The 22,236-nt window shown below is 48.5% G+C and overlaps 1 protein-coding gene across 2 annotated transcripts in view; it reads right to left on the bottom strand.

Moving 5' to 3' along the window:
* LOC119459708 (epoxide hydrolase 4) overlaps nucleotides 1-22,236 on the bottom strand; it is a 72,854-nt gene that overhangs the window by 24,561 nt on the left and 26,057 nt on the right. Inside the window, exons 4-7 of one of the 2 annotated variants that reach the window (XM_037721355.2) lie at nucleotides 20,848-20,960; nucleotides 19,245-19,422; nucleotides 18,653-18,789; nucleotides 17,190-17,707 (exon numbers count right to left, since the gene is read on the bottom strand). In XM_037721355.2, coding sequence (XP_037577283.1) covers nucleotides 17,289-17,707; nucleotides 18,653-18,789; nucleotides 19,245-19,422; nucleotides 20,848-20,960 — 847 coding nt within the window. In that variant the 3' untranslated portion in view covers nucleotides 17,190-17,288. Of the gene's footprint in view, nucleotides 1-17,189; nucleotides 17,708-18,652; nucleotides 18,790-19,244; nucleotides 19,423-20,847; nucleotides 20,961-22,236 lie in introns of those variants that run through there. The other variant, XM_049671154.1, reaches the window with a different exon arrangement.

The following is a 22,236-nucleotide window of genomic DNA, read 5'->3' as shown; positions in this document are numbered from 1 at the left end:
AGTGGTAGTTTCGGTCTGCATAGCAAACAAGGAATGGAAGGCTGCTCACTGCAGTTGTCAGCCAACCACGCTCTCTCCCTGTCCTGCCATTGTTATTGCACCACGCAAACCAGCAGTAATTCCCGTAGTACATGACTGCGGACGGCATCACCTGAAAAAAAAAAGTATTGGTTATGGCTTCTCTCCCGCCTTCACACTAATTTTCACCTACGCACTTCACACCAGCCCTTTCGCCAAAAGCGTCACGTGCAACTGCCGCAGTTAAAGAAAAAAAGAAAAGCAACCTTCGGTGTCATGCATGCGGTACTGAGGCAGGAGTATTTATTCAGAATACGTCGTAGCCAAAGCTTACAAACATTCTTCTCAATTCGCAAGTTCTCTCTAATTGCGCTCGTGAAAATGGCTTCAAGCCATCTGCGAACTCCACGAATAACGATCCTAAGCATAACTCCATTCTTTCACACAATTGTACACACATGCATTGAATTCAAACTACGTGTACCGAAGTGCCGACTTACTTTCTCGCGCCAAAAAACGATTTTCTCGCAAACGTGCTGCGCAGCACTCCAAATTGCTGTTTCTTATTTAATGTGAAGCAATCCACGAATATCAAGCGCGAAGTGAAGAACACAAAAAAGCTCTCTGTGCCGAACAGCACAATGCGACAAATGTCAGATTACGGCTGAAGTTACAATACATAAGCAATTTGCAAAGTAATGAAGGGAAAAAATGAACGTAATGAAGGCGTTCTTACCAAGCAGCAGCCAAGCAGACAGACGTTCAGGCAGATGAACCCAGCGAAGACCACGGAGACGTTATCGCACGCCTTGCCTGATCACACCATGGCCGATATTGTGTAGCGAAACCTTATGCTTTATTCTATATACTAGTCTTATCATCCACCGCTCACGGCCGGCTGATCCCGTTAATAAGGTCTACGTCTACAGCCACGTAGTCAAGCAGACGTATAGTGCAATATAAAGGTTACCAGAGTAGATAACTAGTACGCGCGTTCCCTTGGAGATGATGATGATGGTTTATTGGCATCCCCTTTGAAACGGGGCGGCGACAAATAGTCACCTAGCCTGCTTGATTTAATCAGGTATACTATACATGTACTTACTACAGGTATACTATAACCAGGTATAGTATACATGTACTGTATAGTAATACATGTGCTATACATGAGACAGGGAGTGGTGTATTGCCCTCTAGCAGGCGGCATGAAGCTGCGTAGCTCAGCCGCTTTTACGCTGGAGTGGCCACTCTCGTGATCCGCATGTTACTCTATGCATCCTTAGAGTGTACTAGAATGGGGGAGGTGGGTCCAGCGGACGCCTTAGCTGAGGGTGAAGCAAAAAACGCGGGAAATGTGGCGGCGCTGCCGTCGCCTTATTCTGAATCTCCGGCCAATAAACGTTGACTCTGGCTGTTTCGGCAGCTCTCATTGGCGGAGGCGAGCTCGCGGGCCGAGTAGCGGTCGTCTGCTCGACGCACCGCCGTTGTGGCGTCGTTTGCATTCTTTCCGCCGCTCTTTTTTCATTTTACTTCCAATAGATCGGTGGGGAATGATCTCAGTGTTACCGCCACAGAGTATCCACCAGTCAAAGCTCCATGCAACAGCGGTGGGGTCTCCGGCGCGACAAGCGTCCGGCCGGCGAGCCCCACCGCTCATTTGGAAGAAAGTGACGGTGGCGCCACCTGTATTTTCAATAAAAAATGCCTCAGCGCAGAGCCGTCGTTGGACCCACTCCCTCAATCTAGTACACTCTAGTATCGTCGAGCAAGATGGGCTGATGGATACTGGTGGCGGCACGTCCAACAAGATCCTGAAACTCCTAGTTTCGTATAAAATGCGCATGCATCTTGGCGGCACGGCACGACGCACACGTTAGACTATAGAGGGGTCGGTTTTCGCGACTTCCATAATCACGGCTATCCACCAGCCCATCTTGCTCGACGAGACGCGGATGCCGTCAATTCTGGGTCCAAAAACCGTTCGCTGTATGTTTCTCTAAACGTCTCCAATGGCTACGCCGTCAGTTACGTCGTTGTCTACATCGCACCCAAGCGCGCGCGCGCCATTGGCAACGCCGTTACTGACGTCGTTAGCGAACGCGTTCTCGCCATTGCCACGTTGACGCTGCTCTGCCCGCAACGGCGTGTCCTCGGATCGCCGTTGTCGCATGCGTTCGATATCCCCAGTTAGGTCAGCGTCGTGGTTAGCAGCATCCGTCCGCCGTTGGCGCTTGCGTTCCATTTCGCGATTTCAACGTGGACGTTTCGTGGCCGCCTGAGGGATCCTTCAATGACGACAGCCAGCATAGTGCATGGTGGTCAGTAACGGCATCGAACGGGCGGCCATACAAATAAGGGCGAAACTTCGTAAGGGCCCAGATGATCGCCAGGCATTCTTTTTCGGAGACGGTGTAGTTGGCCTCGGCTTTAGTAAGCGTACGACTTGCATACGCCACGACATATTCAGGGAACCCTGGCTTGCGCTGCGCAAGGACAGCGCCAAGGCCAACACCGCTGGCGTCCGTTTGTACCTCTGTAGGGGCCGTAGGGTCGTAGTGGCGTAGTATGGGCGGAGACGTCAACAAATGACGGAGCTTTGCGAACGTGTCCTCGCACACTGACGACCACGAGTCGAGGGACCCCTTACTGCCAAGGAGCTTCGTCAGCGGCGATATAATAGTGGCGGAGTTTCGAATGAAACGTCGAAAGTAGGAACACAGACCTACGAAACTGCGCAGTTCTTTGACGAACGTAGGTCTGGGGAACTCGGCTACGGCCCGTAGCTTGGCTGGATCTGGGAGAATTCCATTGTTGAACACGACGTAGCCCAGTACTGTGAGTTGCCCTGCTGCAAATCGGCACTTCTTTAGGTTCAACTATAGGCCGGCGTAGCTCAAACGCGTCAAAACATGCCGGAGGCGTTGAAGATGCGTGGAGAAGTCCGGAGCGATAACGACGACGTCGTCGAGGTAGCACAAGCACGTGTGCCATTTCAGGTTGCCCAAGCCGGTATCCATCGTGCGCTCGAAGATCGCGGGCGCATTACACAGTCCGACGGCATGACGTTGAATTCGTACGAGCCGTCGGGCGTGACGAAGGCTGTCTTTGGTCGAGCGTCCTCAGCGATAGGGACTTTCCATTACCCTGAGCGCAAATCGAGCGATGAAAAGAATTCAGCTCCTTGGAGGCTGTCAATCGCGTCGTCTATTCGTGGCAGCGGATAGACGTCCTTGCGGGTTATCTTTTTGGGCCGTCGGTAGTCCACACAGAACCGTACGGAACCGTCCTTCTTCGGAACAAGAACTCCCGCAGACGCCCAGGGACTGTTTGATGTTAGAATAACATCCCATCAAAGCATGTCGTCGACTTGCTCGTTAATTACACGACGCTCTGCAGGAGATACGCGATATGGACGTTGCCGCAGTGGCGGTCGGGAGCCAGTGTCGATGCCATGCGTGACAGTGGACGTGCAGCCCAGGGAAGTCTGCGCGACATCGAAAGATGGGCGAAATTCTTCCAACAGGCACAGAAGCGGTGAACGCTGGACCGGCGTAAGGTTTTCATCGAGGGAGGACCCAAATACATATTCAGGCGACGAATGAGACTTCGAAACAGCGCTGAGCGTACAGGAGCTGGGCCAGTGCGTGTCATCGGGTGCGTCCACTACTTGTGCGTCTTTGAGGGGTTCTACTCTGTCGAGACGTGCCCCTCGCAGCAATGTGACAGTATATGGGGATGGATTGCTAACAAAAATAGCACTGTCACCGTGAGTGATTTGCACTGTCGCAAAGGGCACCAACAATCCTTTCTCAGTGCAAACGCGCTCAGATGGCGAAAGGAGTGCACTGATGTCGCAGAGACCGTCGCAGTACACTGACACAGCCGCTGACGCGTTCGGAGGCACTTGGGTATCGTCTGTGACGAGTATCTTGTTCGAAAGCGATGGTCTGTCTGCCGGCGTCATCTCTAAAAACGGCCAAAGTTTTTTCGGCGGGTGTGCCCTGAATGACGGCGTTGTGGCGGGAGATAAAATCCCATCCCAGGATGATGTCGTGCGAGCATGCAGGAATGATGATGAAGACTTAGAGATTGACTCCAACCAAATAAGGAAATTTACGAGCCCGAAGTTTCGGAATCAATTCGGCTCCTTCTCCAGGGGGTATTCTTCGGAGGGGCGGTGTGCGGCTCAGGTTGTTGTCGAACCAAAGTCTTAATCAATTTTCCCAACCAGACAGGTAATTCTGTCGAAATGTTTAGCTTCAGGAATGATGATGAATTCGACGGCAAACATGGCGTCCCGAATGACGACGCGAGCTATGCATACTGCTGTTGAGTGAATACTTTGGGCGCTAGCCGTACGAAGGGATAGCCCCGAAAGTTGCGTCGTCACTTTTCGTAAGAAACAGCTAAGTTTTGCGTCTATAACGGATACGGTGGCTCCAGTGCCTATAAGGGTAGATGCGCGAACACCGTCTACAAACACGTCTATTATGTTCGATGGTCTCTGTTGAGGGATTTCATAGTTCGATAGCGTCGCAGCCCTTGCCTCGTGGACTGCGACGACTAGTTTTCCCGATCTCGTGCGACCTGATGTGGCTGCATCGGCGACAATGAGCGACTTCGTGGAGACGGTGAACGGCAGGTAGATGGAGCTGGGCGTAACGTCGGTGACACAGGCGGCGATGGATCGTAATTAGGGCGGCTGCACTGATGCGACTCGAGGCGGCTGCACGCGATTGCAAAAAATCACATTATCTCACCCTACGGGCAACCATGGTGGGATGTGAAAGCATCGCGGGGGGTGCGCATCGTGTTTCTGTTTCGTTTCACTTGGCAACACAACCCAATGAAAGTTAGAGTGAGAGAATGTAATGAGAACGTATTGTATTGGTGCTGAACTGGCGTCGAAGCACGCCGACGGCCGCGTTACGCTGACGTTCGTTCTGGACGTTCCCGACCTTGCTCAGGTTGTTATCGAACCAAAGCCGGTCGCACACGTTGCAGCTGTGCCCAAAGCTCCGATCGAGGAAGTCGTGTTTGAACCGCGCGTCAGCACCGTCGAAGCCCAGGCGTTGTAATGGCCTCGAACGTGTTGCTGCTCTGGCCGCAGACTCGCGTTGCCTCGTCGCTTCGGGATCGGGATCTGCCGCTCGACGCTGCCGTTGCGCTTTGACTTTCCGAGCCCGGAGTTCGGGGTCAGCTTGATAACGCTGACGTTCCACTTCGGCGTGCCGAGCCCGTGTTGCTTCCGTAGAAGTTTCCTGCCGACGTTGACGTTTACGTTCGGCTTCCCTGGCCCGAAGATCGGGGTCCGCTTGCCGACGCTGACGTTTACGTTCGGCTTCCCGAGCCTTCCTCTGCTCCGCGGCGGTGGCGCTGCCGCTTTAACTAGCGCCGACGTTGACGTTTTCATGGCGTTTCGCACTATGATGACTAGGCTCTTTATAGTGTGATAGGAAACGCATCCAAGGTGTTGCGCCTTGGTGCTTCCAATAAATGACAAGGCTGGCTGCAAACCACACGCAAGGGAAACATTTATCAATAGAAAATAACACTCTCTTATATACACGGACTAGGAATAAGAAAGCGAAAAGATTACAACGACAGTTATATCACGCGATACACGGATAAGTTCAGGAACAAAGCTAGAGTTCACTAAGATACGTAGGAGTAACAAAACAAGCGGAGGTCGCGTGAAAGTAAAGTGTTCACCAGTTATAGGCGAGGATGGTGGTCGAGAAGTCTATGTGGAGGTGGCACCAGCAAAATGAAGCCTGGGGTCGGAGGAAGGGAGCAAGTCTCGAACGGCCGACGTGACGCTGGCTCAAGCAAGGTCTTGCCGTTGAGAAGAGGTCACATATGTTCGTCTCGACCGTCTCCAGCAGGTCCGCTGTGATCGAGGGGAAGGCCTAGGCATCCAGGCCCAGTCACCTGGCAGCCCACTCTTCCGCGCCTCGTCCTCCAGCTTCCGGAGAGCGCTCACTGTCGAGCAAACCGTAGCTTGCCGTGGGTAGATGCCAGGTCGTCGGCAAGTGCAGATCCGGCCAGGTAGAGGCCCCGTAAGCCCGGGTCCAAGCGCCCGTCAAGCTCACACCTCTGCACCCTAGCCGCCTGCCCTTGTTCCAACTGCTGACGTGTCTTCTCCCTCTTTCATGATTATGATGATGATCTTCCACCATCGCACGTACCCGCACTTCCGTTCTTCTCTTCCTCTTCTTTTCTCATAGTCTCTCGTGGACTTTTCTTTAGATTTGCTTTTTTTTCTTGCATCGCCTCGCGCACTTCACATATCACACGCACATCGTTGCATAGACTGAGAATGATGGAAGCACAGCGAACGCGCGCTTTATACTGCGCCGTGACACTTGCGCCGCCTACCGGCGTACCCTTAGAGAGAGAGTGAGAGAGAGAGTTATTTGGAATGATTTGCTTCATCCTACCGTATTGGTGGAGCAGCGCACTGACAATGACAATGTGAAAATACACAAGAATACACGACATTCGCTGCCACCACAAATATCGTATGATGATTAATCACCAACTCGCCCAACTTTCCACATTAATGATTTGCTGCGCCGCACCTGTGGCGGAGAGGGGGAGAGGGGAGCGCACACCTGCGTAGGAGAGGAGAATGAGGGAGAGTTGCGCATGCGCAATATGGGTGCGGATGCCGCAGGACGGACACTGCCCCGAGCATAAGATGCTTTCGCATCTAAAACGTGCAACGTGGCCGGCGTAACCGCACACAAAGCATATGTATGGGACGTTTGTCGCAAGTGCGCCAACGGTTTGCCGGAGAGGATCCCACCCATGGCTCAGGACGCGATGGACGTAGCGGCTGCTGATATGGCTGCATGGTGGGTTGCAGACGGAGCCTAGTGACATCGGCGTACGTAGGCGGCACAACCGCTTCGAACGACTGAGGTCCAGGGACGGCTTCGGCGTAACTAAACGGGGCAGCCGTTTAGTTACGCCGAATGTCTTTTATGTAACTTGTGAAAGATTCCCCGGCCTGCTGAGCACGTTCGTGCAAACGCTGTTCTGCAGGGCGGCCAAACATGTCGATAATGGCAGTCTTGAAAGCGGACCAGGTCGGAAAATCAGATTCGTGGTTGTTGTACCACAGACTCGCTACTCCCGCCAGGTAAAAGACCAAGTTGCTCAATTTTCCTACCTCGTCCCATTTGTTGGGTACGCTTACGCGCTCGTAGATAGCGAGCCAGTCCTCCACGTCGGTGCCATCCGCGCCAGTTTTCCGGGCTGACCAGCTTTCCGAACCCCACCCAAGTATGCTTATATATATATATATATATATATATATACCAGAAAAAAGCGATTCTGGGTCCGGGTAAATATTCACAGCGAAGTAGACGCGCGTATGAAGCGGCCGGGGTCCGGCCTTCATCAGAATACAATACATGGCGTCAGTACAGTTTATATACATGTGCATATCAACCATATATATATATATATATATATATATATATATATTCAGTATATCTATACTTCAGTGAACAATCTTTCGAGGTTAGACGAAGTTTCCAGTGTAACTGTTGTCAAAGGTTATATATATATATATATATATATATATATATATATATATATATATATATAACCTTTGATAACAGTTACACTGGAAACTTCGTCTGACCTCGAAAGATTGTTCACTGAAGTGACTAGCTTATATGAGTATTTGCAAGACCTCAGAGTAGGAGACAATTCAGTTTCACAGCCTGGGTCCCCTCGCACCGCCAAGAGACTGGCGTCTCTTGATTTAGCCATGCGACAAGCAGATTCAGTTAAACACATGAGGGAGTTTACTTGTTTTGTGCGGATTACATCGCACAAATATAGACATCTATGAAATAGCAATGTAAGGCCTTGTCAAAGATTTCATCTAAAAGATACAATGAAGAAAAATTTTCCTGACGAAAGGTCACTTATTGAGAAGACGTAACATATATAAACATTAAAGGATATATAACAATTTCTGAACACTACTTATGACTAGAATTATTAGCATAAGTATTACGTGATTCCGTAACGCCATAGTTTCATTACATGTCAAAGCATGCCCTATGCCACTTGTTTCGTTTATTTCCGGAGGCAGAACAAAGGATTATAGAGTAAAAATTATCAGGTGCCCAAATAAATAAACATAATAACAAATAAATAAGGCAGCTATATCTCAAAAGCGCTAAAGGACTCGATAGCCAATATAGGAACAACGTGGATTGTGTTTTAGATTTTGGACTGCTTCCATGTGCATGCGTGCTTTTCTACGTACAGTTTCCTATGTATGTTCCCATTTGCATAGTGGATACAATACATTTTTATGGACATTTGAAATAAACTGCTTATTAGCAAACCCCAGCAGCGAGTGTTTATAGAATAACATTGCCTGACGAAACATAGTTGGCAAAATGTGGTGTATTATGTAGTATATATGGTGTCCCAGTAGTTTTAGCCAAGCTGGTGAATGAAAATGAAAGGTTACAAAACAACACGATGCAAGATATATGATCATAAAAAGACCTACAGGTCAGACCTCTGAATTCAAGGCCGAATGCACGCCTTAGGTGTTAAAATCGGATCTTATTGCACCGCCTTTTCTTAATATTATTTTTCATTGAACAACTTCACTAAATTTAAGTTAGCTGGGACACCCTGTAAACTTGTAAGGCTTAAATCTATAGATTAGCTATAGACTGATCTACAGGAACTCTCTGTAAGCAGACTGTACCACATTCTACAAAAAGTGTAAGGCCATAAGTCCATAGACAGACTATAGACTGGTCTATAGGAATAGTTTATAGTCTATAGACATTTCATAGACTTAGGTCTACAAAAGTAAAACTATATATGCCTATAGACTTTGGTCTATAGACACTCTGCAGACATTTGTATACAAAATTGAATTTTCATTGATCTATAGACCGTCTATAGTCAGTCTATAGATTCAGAAATTTTGTAGACTAGTCTACAAAAAAGTGTACGGCCATAAGTTCATAGACTGTCTATAAACTGGTCTATAGGAACAGTCTATAGATAGTCTATAGACATCTGTCTACAGACATTTTATAGACTTATTTCTACAAAAGCAGATGTATATAATCCTATAGACTTTTATCTATAGACATTAGTACAGACATTCGTCTACAAAAGTGAATGTTCATTGATCTATAGACAGTCTATAGTCAGTCTATAGACCCAGACATTTTGTAGACTAGTCTACAAGTAGTGTATGGCCATAAGTCCATAGACTGTCTGTAGACTTGTCTAAAGAAATGTCTACAAAAAGTCTGTTGACTTCATAGACAAATGTCTATACACTTTATATAGACTTTCTACAAAAACTTTTGTAAGGGTTGGCGTTGGGCGTTGCACCGTAGTTGGGCGGGCGGGCGACGTAGCACGGTAGTACGACGGCTCCTGACGGCGAGGTACGGGCGGGCGAGGGGGCGAACAGCAGCAGTGTAGGCCATAGCCTGCGGCTCACGGGGTGGTTCTGGCAGCGTAGGAGTCCCCAGTGCCTGTTGCACAGTTTCGCGGATCACGTCGTGCAGCGAATTGACTTGGGGTTTCGGCACCGTTGGGAACAGTTTCCGCAGCTCTTCCTTTACTATTGCGCGGACGCTCTCGTGTAGCGTATGCGTCGGAATAGTTCCCATTGGCCGTAGCAACAGGAGGGCGGTTATACTGGTTAGCACGCACTTCGAGGGCCTTCTCAATTGTGCTGGCCTCGGACACGAATTCGGCGACGGTTTTGGGCGGATTATGGACAAGCCCTGACAACAGTTCTTCCTTCACGCTACGCATTAAGAAGCGTAACTTTTTTTCTTCCGCCATGGCAGGGTCAGCTCGCCTGAAGAGCCTTTTCATCTCTTCGACGAACACAACACCTTCGTTAGGGTGTTGCATGCGCGTCGGCAGCAGGACCTCAGCCCGCTCCTTCCGCACAACCGTGGTGGAGGTCGTTAAAAGTTGTGCCCTAAATTCCTGCCAGGACTCTAGGGAGCTCTGATGGTTTTCGAACCAGGTCCGAGCGGAGTCTTCAAGGTAGACGAACACTTGCCTCAGTGTCTCCTCGTCGTCCCAGCGATTAAACAGCCTGACCCGTTCGACTTGCTCCAACCAGTATTCGGGATCCTCCGAGGGTGACCCATGAAATTTTGGCAGCTCCCTGGGTTGCTGAAGAATTAAGGGAGGATTGGTAGCGCTGGTCATGGTGGCAGCGTTGTTAATAGTGGCGGCCACGACATCGTCTTGCTTCTCCTTCTCCGGAAGCAGTCCAAATGACGGCTGAAGTCCTTGCTGTCGGCGGCTGGCAGGAGTTGGGCTTGCCTGGCGACTTGCCGGGGGTTTAGGGTTCATGTACCCCGCACATCCACCAGATGTCACGGAGCCAAGGACGATGCAGGGTTCTTTCGATAAACAAGGTTTATTGGAGCGAACTTACGCTCCGCAGAAACTCATAAACGATACAAGCGGCGAAGGAGCATACAACAGAGTGACGTGCACGGGCGGTCGGCGGGTTTCTTCTGCTGGCAGCCGTCCCAAGCGGACGCGTCCCTCTCCCATTCTCCGCTGCGTTCTAGTGATCGAGACGTCACCAGCGTTCGCTGAGAAACGCGTCCCGCGTTCTGCGAGAAACGAGTCAGCGTTCGCCCAGAAACGAGTCAGCGTCTCGCCCCGCAGCGTACCAGACGCTGGCAACAAAACACACAATAAAACACTCCAGAAGGCATGGTTCGCAGCAATATTCAAAGTTACTTCCCCATGTGTCACATTGTCAAAGTCATTCTGGGGGATGGGTCAGGAATGACCATAATCCATTATCACGTACGGAGTGCCTAAGTTGTCTATTCCCGAACATACCAAGTTCAGGCCCAAACCGAGTTGCCCAAGTTGTCTATTTGGGCACAGACGCACTGGGTCATGCATAATCGAAAAGGCTTGCGTCGTGACCCAAGCTCGTAGATGACTTGTGTAACTGGGTATTTGAAAGAGGTTAGAAACATACCGAAGACTGGGTGAAGTTCCCAAGGAATTCAAATCGTATTAAGATTGTGCAGAAACCATCAACGACAGTTCTCGTAGTAACCCAGTACTCTGACGCTTCTAGGGAGCTATTCGCTTTAATAAGTGGCCTTTTGCTTACATTCGCAATCTCCGCAACCGCCTTAGATTTGCAATAAAATTCAGCAATGTATACACGCATATATATACAATATCACCATTGTACATACCATATCTAGAACATAAGTTTGGGAGTATTACGTTGTGAGACAAGAACACGGACCTAAAATGAACTAAGGCTATATGATAAGCCACTCTCTTATCTCCAGACCTACTCATCGGTGGCGGCAAGGTTTACCCAGACATAAGCAAGATATGGCCAAACTCGTTGTCTGGCTCTCAGTTCGCGACATATGGTTCCATGGTTTGATGGAGTTCATAGATAAAAATAAAGTCAATGTTGCAGAAAACATAGGTGTGTCGTATCTTGCGCAGCGTGCGCCTCGTTTCAAACCCGCCCCCTCAAGATGTGGTTGTGCGGCGAGGGTACGCACCCTTTCTCGTTCTGCTCGGCATATAAAGGCCGCCCAATAAAGATATGCGCCTGTTCACATCACACTCCCGCGTCATCTCTCGCTCGTCAGCCAAACCGATACATGGTGTCAGAAGTGGCTAGCCAAACCCACGACTTCACCGAAGGAAGGCGACGACAGAACAGCCATGGACTTCCTCAAGCCACCAGACCCACTGCGTCTGTCAGGAGACACCAGCAAGAACTGGAAGCTGCTCATTCAGAGGCTTGAGCTTTTCTTGACCGCATCCGACCCCCCTGCAAAACCCCGATCAAGCAAGACGAAGGCAGCTTTACTCCTGAGTGTTGCCGGCGAAGAAGCACTCGAAGTCTTCAACACCTTCACGTTTGCAGAGGACGAGAGCAAGGAAGACTATGCTACGATTGTGAAGAAGTTCGAGGAATACTGCGCTACACAGTACAGCGAAGCACATGAGCGCTACGTCTTTCGGAACATGAGTCAAGCCCCCGGTGAACCATTTGAACACTTCCTACGGGATTTGAAAAAGCAGGCCCGTGAGTGCAACTTTAGCGCACTAACAGATTCCATGATCCGGGATCAACTTGTTTTTGGGCTAAGCGATGATAAAACCCGCGGAAAGCTGCTCAGTGACAACAAATTAACCTTAGATAAGGCAGAGCAAGTTTGCAAGGCAGCGGAGGCAACGGCGGCTCCCTGAAAAAATTGTCAACGAATTCCGTCACCTCTTCACCGGTACGGGTTGCGTCAAACGCGCCTACAAGATGATCCTCAACAAGGGAACCGTACCAGTGGTCCAACCAACTCGACGTGTACCCCTGACTCTCCAGAAACCACTTAAGGAAGAATTAGAGCGCATGGAACGGGCCCACATCATCACAAAAGTCAATGAACCGACGGACTGGGTGAGTCCACTTGTAATTGCTCGTAAAAAAGACGGGAAGCTACGCACTTGCATAGACCCAAGAAAACTAAATCAATGCCTGAAACGAGAGCACTACGAGATGCCTAGGCGTGAGGACATATAAGCTGAGCTGTCTGGCGCGATGCTGTTCTCCCGCTTAGATGCAAACTCAGGATTCCATCAAATACCGCTCGATGAGGAGACTTCTAATATTTGCACGTTCTCAACGCCGTTCGGCCGTTCCCGCTTCCTGAGATTACCATTCGGTATAGCATCCGCATCAGAGGTGTTTCAGAAAACCTTAAGGAGATTTTTGATGGTCTTCCGGGCGTTCGAGTCTACGTCGACGACGTTCTCGTCTGGGGCCCAACTCTGCAAGAACATGACGCGCGCCTAGGATCTGCGCTACAAGCAGCCGAACAAGCGGGCTTAACTTTTAACCCGGCCAAATGCACCATCGGCGTAGAAGAGATAGAGTATCTTGGCGATGTGATCAGCAAGGACGGCATCAGACCAAGCCCCTCGCTGATAAAATGCATGCTGCGGACGCCCGCGCCGGAGGACAAATCGGCAGTCCAGAGAATGCTAGGAGTCGCCAATTATTTCGGCAAGTACCTCCCGTCACTAGCAGAACGGACAACGCTCTTGCGAAGCCTCCTGAAGCGAGACACAATGTTTGAATGGACTGTAAACCACGGGACTGAGTGGCAGCAACTATGCAACGACCTCAGCAGGCAGCCCGTACTTTCCGTTTTTGACGCCACTAAGTTGACTAAAGTATCGTGCGATGCATCGCAGAATGGAATCGGAGCGGCGCTGCTCCAGTGCAACAATGAGATATGGAAGCCGGTTGCCTATGCCTCACGAGTGCTAACTGAAGCCGAGCAGCGCTATTCGCAAATTGAGAAAGAAGCGTTGGCTATCGTTTATGGCTGCGAACGCTTTCACCACTTCGTGTATGGCCGAAAAGTTATCGTAGAGACTGATCATCACCCTTTGCTCGCTATCGCTCAGAAACCAATTGGTGAAATGCCGCCCCGGCTGCAAAGATTCTTTTTGAGAATGGTACTCTATGACACGGAAATGCGGTTCGTTCCAGGAAAACAGCTGCTACTGGCCGACATGCTGTCACGGGCTCCCACCTCAAGTCGTGCCGGTGACGTCAGCAGCGAAGACGTGGAAGTGCACGCGGTGAGTGTCGTTTCATCCCTCGTCAGCAATGAAACATGGGAACAGCTGGCCACAGAAACGAGTCGAGACGCATACCTGAAAGGGGTGCTGAACAATTTAGAACACGGGCTACCCATTGAGGGTCCGCTGAGGCCGTTCTCTTCGGAGCTGACGCAGGTACGAGGTGTGCTGTTGAAAGGCTGCAAAGTAATCATTCCAAGCAGTTGGAGAAGGGACACCCTAGACAAAATTCACCAAGGGCACATGGGCATCAGCAAATGCAAAGAAAGGACAAGACGGTTTGTCTTCTGGCCTGGCATTAACGCTGACATTGCAGCATTCGTGCAGAAATGTGTTATTTGCAGGAAGTATGCATGCATGCAGCCACAAGAACCTTTGCTGATGCTCCCTGTGCCTAAACAGCGGTGGCATAAAGTTGGCATCGATATCTTTGAGTACGGCGGACGGTCGTACCTCAGCGTATACGACGCCCTGTCAAATTTTCCAGAGGTGCAAGAGCTACGAGACACATCGGCGAGCACGGTTATTCAGGCAACCAGCGCCATATTTTCTAGGTATGGCATACCATTGGAAGTCCAGACAGATAATGGCCCTCAATTCTCATGTCATGACTTCAGGTCCTTTGGAAAGGCATACGACTTTCGACACGTCACATCTAGTCCAGGATTTCCGCAATCGAATGGTTTGGCCGAGAAAGGCGTCCAGGTTATCAAGAGAATTCTAAAAAAAAAAAACGCATGAAGCAAAGCAAGACTTCTGGCTTGGTCTCCTTTCTTACAGGACAACGCCACTAGAGTGCGGACAGGCCCCAGCGGAGATATTACAAGGCAGAAGATTGCGCAACACCTTGCCGGACGTGGGGACTGTACCGGACCACGCCATCATGAAGCGCTCCCAGACCAATCGTCCCGGACGACTGTTGCCGCCGCTCGAAACAAGGGCCACGGTTCGTATGCCTTCAAAAGGGGCCTGGACAAGCAAAGCTAAAGTTCTCAGACCGTCCGGACACCCCAGGTCCTACGACGTCACGACAGAGCAGGAACGGCTCCTGCGACGGAATCGTAGACACCTGCTGCTAACCAGCGAGACCTTCAGCCCTGGCCTTCCGAAGGCAGTGAGGATGAAGCGCAGTCTACAACGGCACAGGAGGGGCCAATGACCTTGCCGGGGTCCAGTGATGCGGCGCGGAGCACGGGCATAGACGCATCACCAATTCTAATAAGATCACAGCGACAGCGCAAGCCGCCTAAACTCCTAGCTTATAACGAAAACTTTGTTCAGTGCCGTGAATGAAACCTTAACACTTTTTGAATATATTCTCTTGGATTTCCATTGTTTTATGCAACAAGGAGGATGTATCGTATCTTGCGCAGCGTGCGCCTCGTGTCAAACCCGCCCCCTCAAGATATGGTTGTGCGGCGAGGGTACGCACCCTTTCTCGTTCTGCTCGGCATATAAAGGCCGCCCAATAAAGATATGCGTCTGTTCACATCACACTCCCGCGTCATGTCTCGCTCGTCAGCCAAACCGATACCTCAAAAATTTGAGGCACGTCAAAAATTTTACTTTCGTGGTACACCACTAGTTTGAATAAAGGAATCTTCAGGCAAAAAGCGACAATTCAGTTACGCAGCTCCACGCGACTGGCCGTTCAAAGCACTTCGACGTCTGTCGTCGTCAAAAAGTCACTATCATGCAACCGTTGTGATACCGTCGTTGTCGCCATGACGCCGTGTGATAACGTCGTCATGACGCCAGCTTCGTCATCCTACTCGTCATACGGTCGTCGTCACGCGTTTCTACGCCGACTCTGTTGCCCAAGTTGTCAATAGCCTCTGCTAATAGGTGTGTGTGCTCATGGACGAGATGCGAATGCAGCCATTTCATCGCCGTCAAAACAGCTTTGTCATCGTACTCTCGTCATGCCGTCATTGCCACGCCTACTGGGATGGCTAAGTGGCCCATGCTGTGCAATAGATTAAGCCAAAGGTATGCACTCGTGGTCGTGATGCCGTTACGGTCGTTGCATCGTTGCAATTGAAGCTTTGTCATCCGGCTCGCATCATGCCGCCGTTGTCACGCCATCGTCATAGTACGGTCAACATGCATCCGTTGTATTCCGTCGTTGTTAGGCCATCGTAGTAGCTCCGTTTCCATCCCTCCAGCTTCGTTATTTGACTCTCGTCATGCAATAATCATCACACTATCGTCGTCATACAGTTGTAATCACGCATTACCGCAATACACTCATTGTCATGCCATTGTCGTCATTGCCTCGTAAACATATGGTCGTCTTCGTCTTCCATAGTCGGTGTTATAATTTCGTCCTTCGATTCTCGTCATCTTGTTGTGGTCACGCCATAGTCGTCGCGCAGTCGTTTTTATGCCATTGTCAACACAACGTCAATGTCACGTTGTCTATTTACCAGCATGATCACATATATACGAAACGCTAACCCTTACTTTATGGCAAACGAAGCGTAACGGCTGCGACAGCGTCGTCTTTCCACAAGCTTCGCTCACCACAATTTTCTCCACCGGGGAAGGGCTGTGATTTTTGTATTTCTCTTGACGGGCACTGAACCGGAACAAACTGAGAGCTCGCTGAATACAAACCCGAACCGAAACGGTATTTATTTTTGTTCGACACACTGGGCCATAACGTTCCCTTCAAATTCTCTAAATTGTATCTCGGTGGCAGTTACAGTTCTGCCGTAACATCGGCATAAATTGTGTCTCGTCCGTCAACCATACTGTATAACGCCTTGATTTGCATTGCATCTTTTCGCGTTAATTATCCTGAGCGAGAACTACTGAACAAAGAGCTCCCATTCCTCGAAGTCAATTTGTCCCCCTTTTTTACCCTTTACTAACCCAATTACAGCACCTCTGCGCAGGGTAGCAAACTGGAAATGCTAGCTTCTTTCCAAGCCTCTTCTCACTTTCGATGTCTCCGTCTTGCACATGTAACGCGAGAGTTTATCCGGTGATCCCTTTTGCTCTCGAATAGGATGGTAATTTGGGCCAATTGGTGTAGCATGGTTCAGATTCTGAAACACAACCTATAAGAGGAAGCACAGTCATAAGAACGACAGTGGGCCTGTCGCTCTTTTCGGCGTGCTTTGGATAAACGCCGGTCATCAAAAATATCAGCAATCCCGTGCCATATTTTTGTAAACTGCTTTTTCGCAAAGCTAGCTTTTATATTTCTTATAGCTGAGCGAGAAGTTGTAAGCATGGTGTTTATTCATGTTGGTAGTGAACTTCCTTCGCCGCAATAGAATGAGGTATTCACATGAAGAGCTGTTGCTGTGGACATATTTATACCGCTCTAGCTCATAATTGTAAAGTCTAAGGCCTTAGCTGCACTCATAGCATTGAAAGCAACCGTGACCACAATGCCCCTTTGCTGACACTACGAAAAACCATTATGAACGTAATTATTTTTTGTGGCAGAGGGTAGTAATTCTGTATGACATACACAGGCGTTCGCAAAGGGTGATAGACGCATTTTATAATATCAAAATCCGTCGTGAATAGCAACTTTATTCAATGCTTTAGCTTCTGACGGCGGAAAGCTGCAAAGTTGCGGAGACTGAAGGTATCTATAGTGTCATGGATTTGGGAAGCTCCGCGCCATCAGGAATGAAAGGAAGACTCTGGGGTGTCCACCCAGCACCTGCTTCCTTGGACTCGCTGCACATGGGTTTGGCCGGCTTCCACCAAGACCAACGGGTGTCCTTGGCCACATTCACGCTGCCGGTGCTAGCAAATTCGCGGATGCGCTCGGTGACATGCGTGGGGCATTCCCGCTGGGCAAAGTGACCTGCTCCTTCGTAGTAGACCACCATCGACTTCGACAACCACTCTTGGTTGTATCGGGCGACGGGCGTGGTAATGAACTCATCTTTTTTGCCCCATAGGATGAGTGTGGTGACATTGATTTTACGGTAGGGTATTTTGCTCAACTGGTCACTGTCGTTGTTAAATGCGCGGTAGTAGTTGATGGTACCGGTCAGTGCTCCTGCAGGAAGAAACAACGGTGAAATTTAAAGACCTGCAGAAAGGAACTTTGCATAACGAGGGCATATGCACACACCTGTGCATCTATGTACGTACAGTAACTCCTAAATGCAGCACACAATTAGTAAGCCAACACTAAGTACTGTTCCGTTTTGATAAGTAGACTTGCAGGACGACGTTTTATAATTTTGTTATATTTCTCCACTTTAAATGGGGGGGTGTACGTACGCAAGAAGGTCGGCGGGACAGGGTACGAGACAGACGGGAATTCTAGGCCAGTAAATCACTCACGTTAAGCTGTTAAAACGGTAAGGTATTAGGTTCGGGTAAAAATAATGGGGTTTTGTGTGCTCGACATTTTTGTCTCTTAGTATACCTTGGCGTCATAGGTTCGCCTCCGTGACGTCACTTATTTTAGCACCGCTTGCCACATTTTACGCTCGCTCTATTGAAGTGCGACCACTTTCAGGGCAAATCGTCTTTAATGTCTTTATTGTAGAGTAAATTTCTTTATTATTGAACAAATAATTAAATTCAGGTTGCTAATTAGTCGATCATCAAGTCGCTCAGTGAGTTGAAAATTTCGATTTCGAATCACAGCCTTTCTATTTGCTTTAGCCACCTTTGCAGCAACTGATGCGCCTGTAAGATTCAATGTCTCAACGTGTATGTCGTTGAGCTGTAGAGTACCAGAATGTTACAATCTAGTTGTCCCTCGCCTTTTTTCCATTGGGCGGGATTGAAGATTGCTCTTTCTTGAACTTTCCCTGTGCTTTCCAAATATCCTTGTGTGAGACTATGGCAGGAGCCTCCAATAAGCAAGTAGTAACTCCTCTCGCGCTTTCACTCTACCGCCGATTATCATCCAGAGTTTTCGCGAATGTGCAACATTGTCATTCTACTGGTCTGAGACATGAAAGCTCCGAAACTGAGAGGAGGCGAGTACCTGGCCGCGAGTACATGTACTTGTGGGCGTATTCCTCCTCCTTCGTGAAGCCCTTGTGCACATCGTCGAAGAAGGCAAAGTCTTTCAGGATCAGATACTGCTCGGGCACAACAGGGCGTCGGAATGGAAGCTGGTACCTGCGCACAAAACAACACAGTTCTTTGAGGCGACATACGTGCCATTTATGCCTGAATTGTTGAGAAACTGCGTCAGCAATACTTCTGTAAATTGATTCCCCACTCCGGTCAAAGACAATCTGCCAATGGTTAAGAAGAAACGACGAAATAAAAATGTTTTTACGGCAATGAACACCAGCGATGAGCATTTTAGGCAGCTTTATATTTTTATTGTGGCCTGTATGAGTGGGGGTTGCGCGTTTGCGATACAGTGATCCTCTCTTCGAATTTGATCTGCGCTTGCGGCGGCCCCTTAATTTTATCCCCAGCCATTTTTTGTGCTCATTTCATGTCTATGTTAATATGATTTGAGTACAGCGCAAAAAACATATTTGAATGAAGGAAACATTTTAGGGACCTTTTCACGAAAAAGGCTCACAGTTGTTTCGCTAATTTTAAACGGCAAGAATTCTCACCATGACATCCTCATTTGCGTAGGGCTGCGGAAAAGCTGCTTCATGAAGGCCTTGGGATGCATACTGTTGATGAGCACCATCTTGTCAATCATTTTCTCGTGCAAAGTGGCGAAGCACATGCTGATCATGCCGCCCCAATCGTGGCCCACGAGCACAACTTCTCGCTTGTGGCCGGGGTCTGAAGGTGAGCGAGGAAAGGTGGCAGTTTCTTAGTCATTCAAGAAGTACTCCAGTCATCCACGGAAGGCAAAACAGCTAGGCAGCAGAAACGAGTATGTCTTAATTGTTCAGGAAGAATATGTGTGAAAACTACTTGCACGTTTTAAGTAGGAAATATTGTAAAATGGAGAAGAGGTGCCATTGCACGATAAAAAAAACTTAGTTATCCACCTCAACGGCTATCAAGAAGCGAGCGCTTTCAAATTCCGCTCTTTACAACCTTTGTGCGCATTACAGCGCCTCATTTGTAGACGTTTTATTTTCTCAATAAACTACCCGGAATTTAGCCTTAATAACTTGACGCTTCAGGCGTTATCAGAATATTCTCTTTCATGACAATTCCTCAGTGCCTGCCGCCAAGATGGTGCGTTCCGAGCCCTAGAACGTCTTTCTCGGCTTTCTCTTAATTGTGTGATGGTTGAGCATTTTCTCAGGGGACAATGTTTGGAACCAGTAGCGTACCCCTTGCATTGCAACCTCTAAAAGGTGTCATCGAGCGGCAAGCATGTTTACTACGCCGATGGCTAGAAATGCTAATTATTCTCACTTTTATTGACCTCTATAGGATTTTATTATAAAGTTTCGAGCCCTGACTCTAACATCACTTGGGTATAATACTATCTTAGAGTAGGGCTAGTGGGACTAAAATTCAGATCGGCCCTCACACGATAAGTGCTATGATTTCAAGGTAAGTAACGTGCGACTTGTATCTGAGGGAACACCCACAATGGTCACGTGTCACTCGTGTTTTCAGGAAGAATACAGCAAAACGAAAAATCGCTAAAATGACCCCCCCCCCCCCCTTTTCGATAGATGACTATACGAAATGCCGCTCAAACACTATACTACCAAAGCAGTTTTGGTTCACTTCCGCCTGAGATGTGAAAAACAAATGTCCGCTGAAGAAAGGCAATGTAGCATTCCAAGTTGCAAGATATTCGAAAGACTTCAGTGACTATTGTTTCCTGAACTATACGGCAAACAGTGGTTATGATGCGTTCTCTCGCGGCCCTGTATCATTCCCGGTCGGCTTCTTTCGAAGACGCGCCGCGGCAAAACTCACGGGTTCGCCGCATAATAGGTACGTGGCGAAATGGATGAACATTTTATATAACCTCACAATAGCAAGAGAAGATATAATAGAAGTATCGCAGGAAATAATCGGCAATCAGCGTTAGCACCTTGTTTTACCCATTCATCTCTGCATGGGCAACCTTTGCGTGAAAATGATGACACCTTTATGAAAGATGTGTGCAGATTCTTTAATAGAAGTGGTACATGCCAGTACAAATTTATTCGTTACACTGTGTTAAGCACTTGCGGTAGTATTCTTAGCACGTGCGTAATGTGTCTCTCAACATTTGTGGCAAAAAAAGGTACTTGCTCAGTTTATCAAGAAGCCCTTTGACGTCTCCGATTAACTTCGGCATGATATATTCGGCAGTGTCGCTTGGCCGGGTGGTGTAGCCGTAACCACGCATGTCCGGAGCCACAACACTGCAGGAAAGATGTAGCGTCATGTAAGCAGTTCTTAAGAAAAACGTTAGTTCACATTACCATTAGTAAAGGCAGCTATCGAGAAGCGTCGCCAAAAAGCAGCTAAGCGTGAAAGTGAGAAAGAACGTTTTCCTGTTCAATACTTGCTTTAACTTTACATAGGGACAGCACAGAAAGTTTCATTTTCATTGGCATGCCGGATATTTCAGCGAACACTTTCAAAATTATTTCAATATTGCCTGTAGCAGACAGCATAATTCTAGTCCGCGAGCTGGTCTACTCTAAGAGGCGGACATTACTTGCAGAAACAATTTAAACGCATTATTGACTAATGAACAAAAATTAACATATTAGGTTTTAACTAATTACTTTCTGGCGCATATTGCAATTTACAAATTCTAGCAGGGTAGTTCGAAGGCGGATCCACTTGTAACAAATTGTCAGGATGACAAAAGTTTTGAGATATTAATTCCCGAACTTTGCGGAGAAATGCATTTCCGTTCGAGTTACTTTCGAGAAAACTATGTTTCGTTAAGAAAGCACATGGAACGACAGCGGCTGGCAAATGCGCTGTCGTTTTCGTTCCACGACAGCGACAGCGCATTTTGGAGGCGCATATCTCGTAAACCGTGTCATCCACACAATTATTTTCAAGCGGATATGCCTTGCTCTCTCTCCCACTAGGCAATTTTCCAAATATGGCAATTTCCCAAAAATAATTAGGTAATTTAGTTAATTGTCAATTATGTATTTTTCTGCCAGTAATGCGCGCCTTTTCGAGCAAACCAGCTCATTGACTAGAATTGTGCTACCTGCCATAGGCAATTTTTTAAAAAAATCGCAGTGTCGCCCGTGCGGCGAAGCATTGATTGCGATAGCAAATAATTAGACAGCTGTGCAAAGCAAGGATAGTAGATTTATTGGCAGTATAAAGTATTTAATATTCGCTTACTAACTAAACAGGCAAGCACCGTGTCACGCGCGCACAGGTAAACATGAACACAGCTCGATCGATGACCACGGTAACTCGTCAAAACGCTGGAGTCAGAAAGCGCGCCTGCAGCAGCAGGCAAATTGACCTTCGTGCTGTCTCTCGTCCCGCTTGAACGCGAACTAAACGTCCAAAGCACAGCGCATGCCAAGCTGCCGGCACTCGGCGCATGCACTTTGTAGCCATCGCAGATCGCATTGATGACTGAGGCCCCTGCTGGCGCACACTTCGGCGACATAGCAGATCGCTTTCAGGACACGGTGCCTGCGCGGCAGATCCGTTGGC

The sequence above is a fragment of the Dermacentor silvarum genome, chromosome 7 (assembly GCF_013339745.2).
Source record: "Dermacentor silvarum isolate Dsil-2018 chromosome 7, BIME_Dsil_1.4, whole genome shotgun sequence".
Lineage (NCBI taxonomy): Eukaryota > Metazoa > Arthropoda > Arachnida > Ixodida > Ixodidae > Dermacentor > Dermacentor silvarum.
Note: the sequence above shows the minus strand (reverse complement) of the source record. Positions and strands in the feature narration are given on the sequence as shown.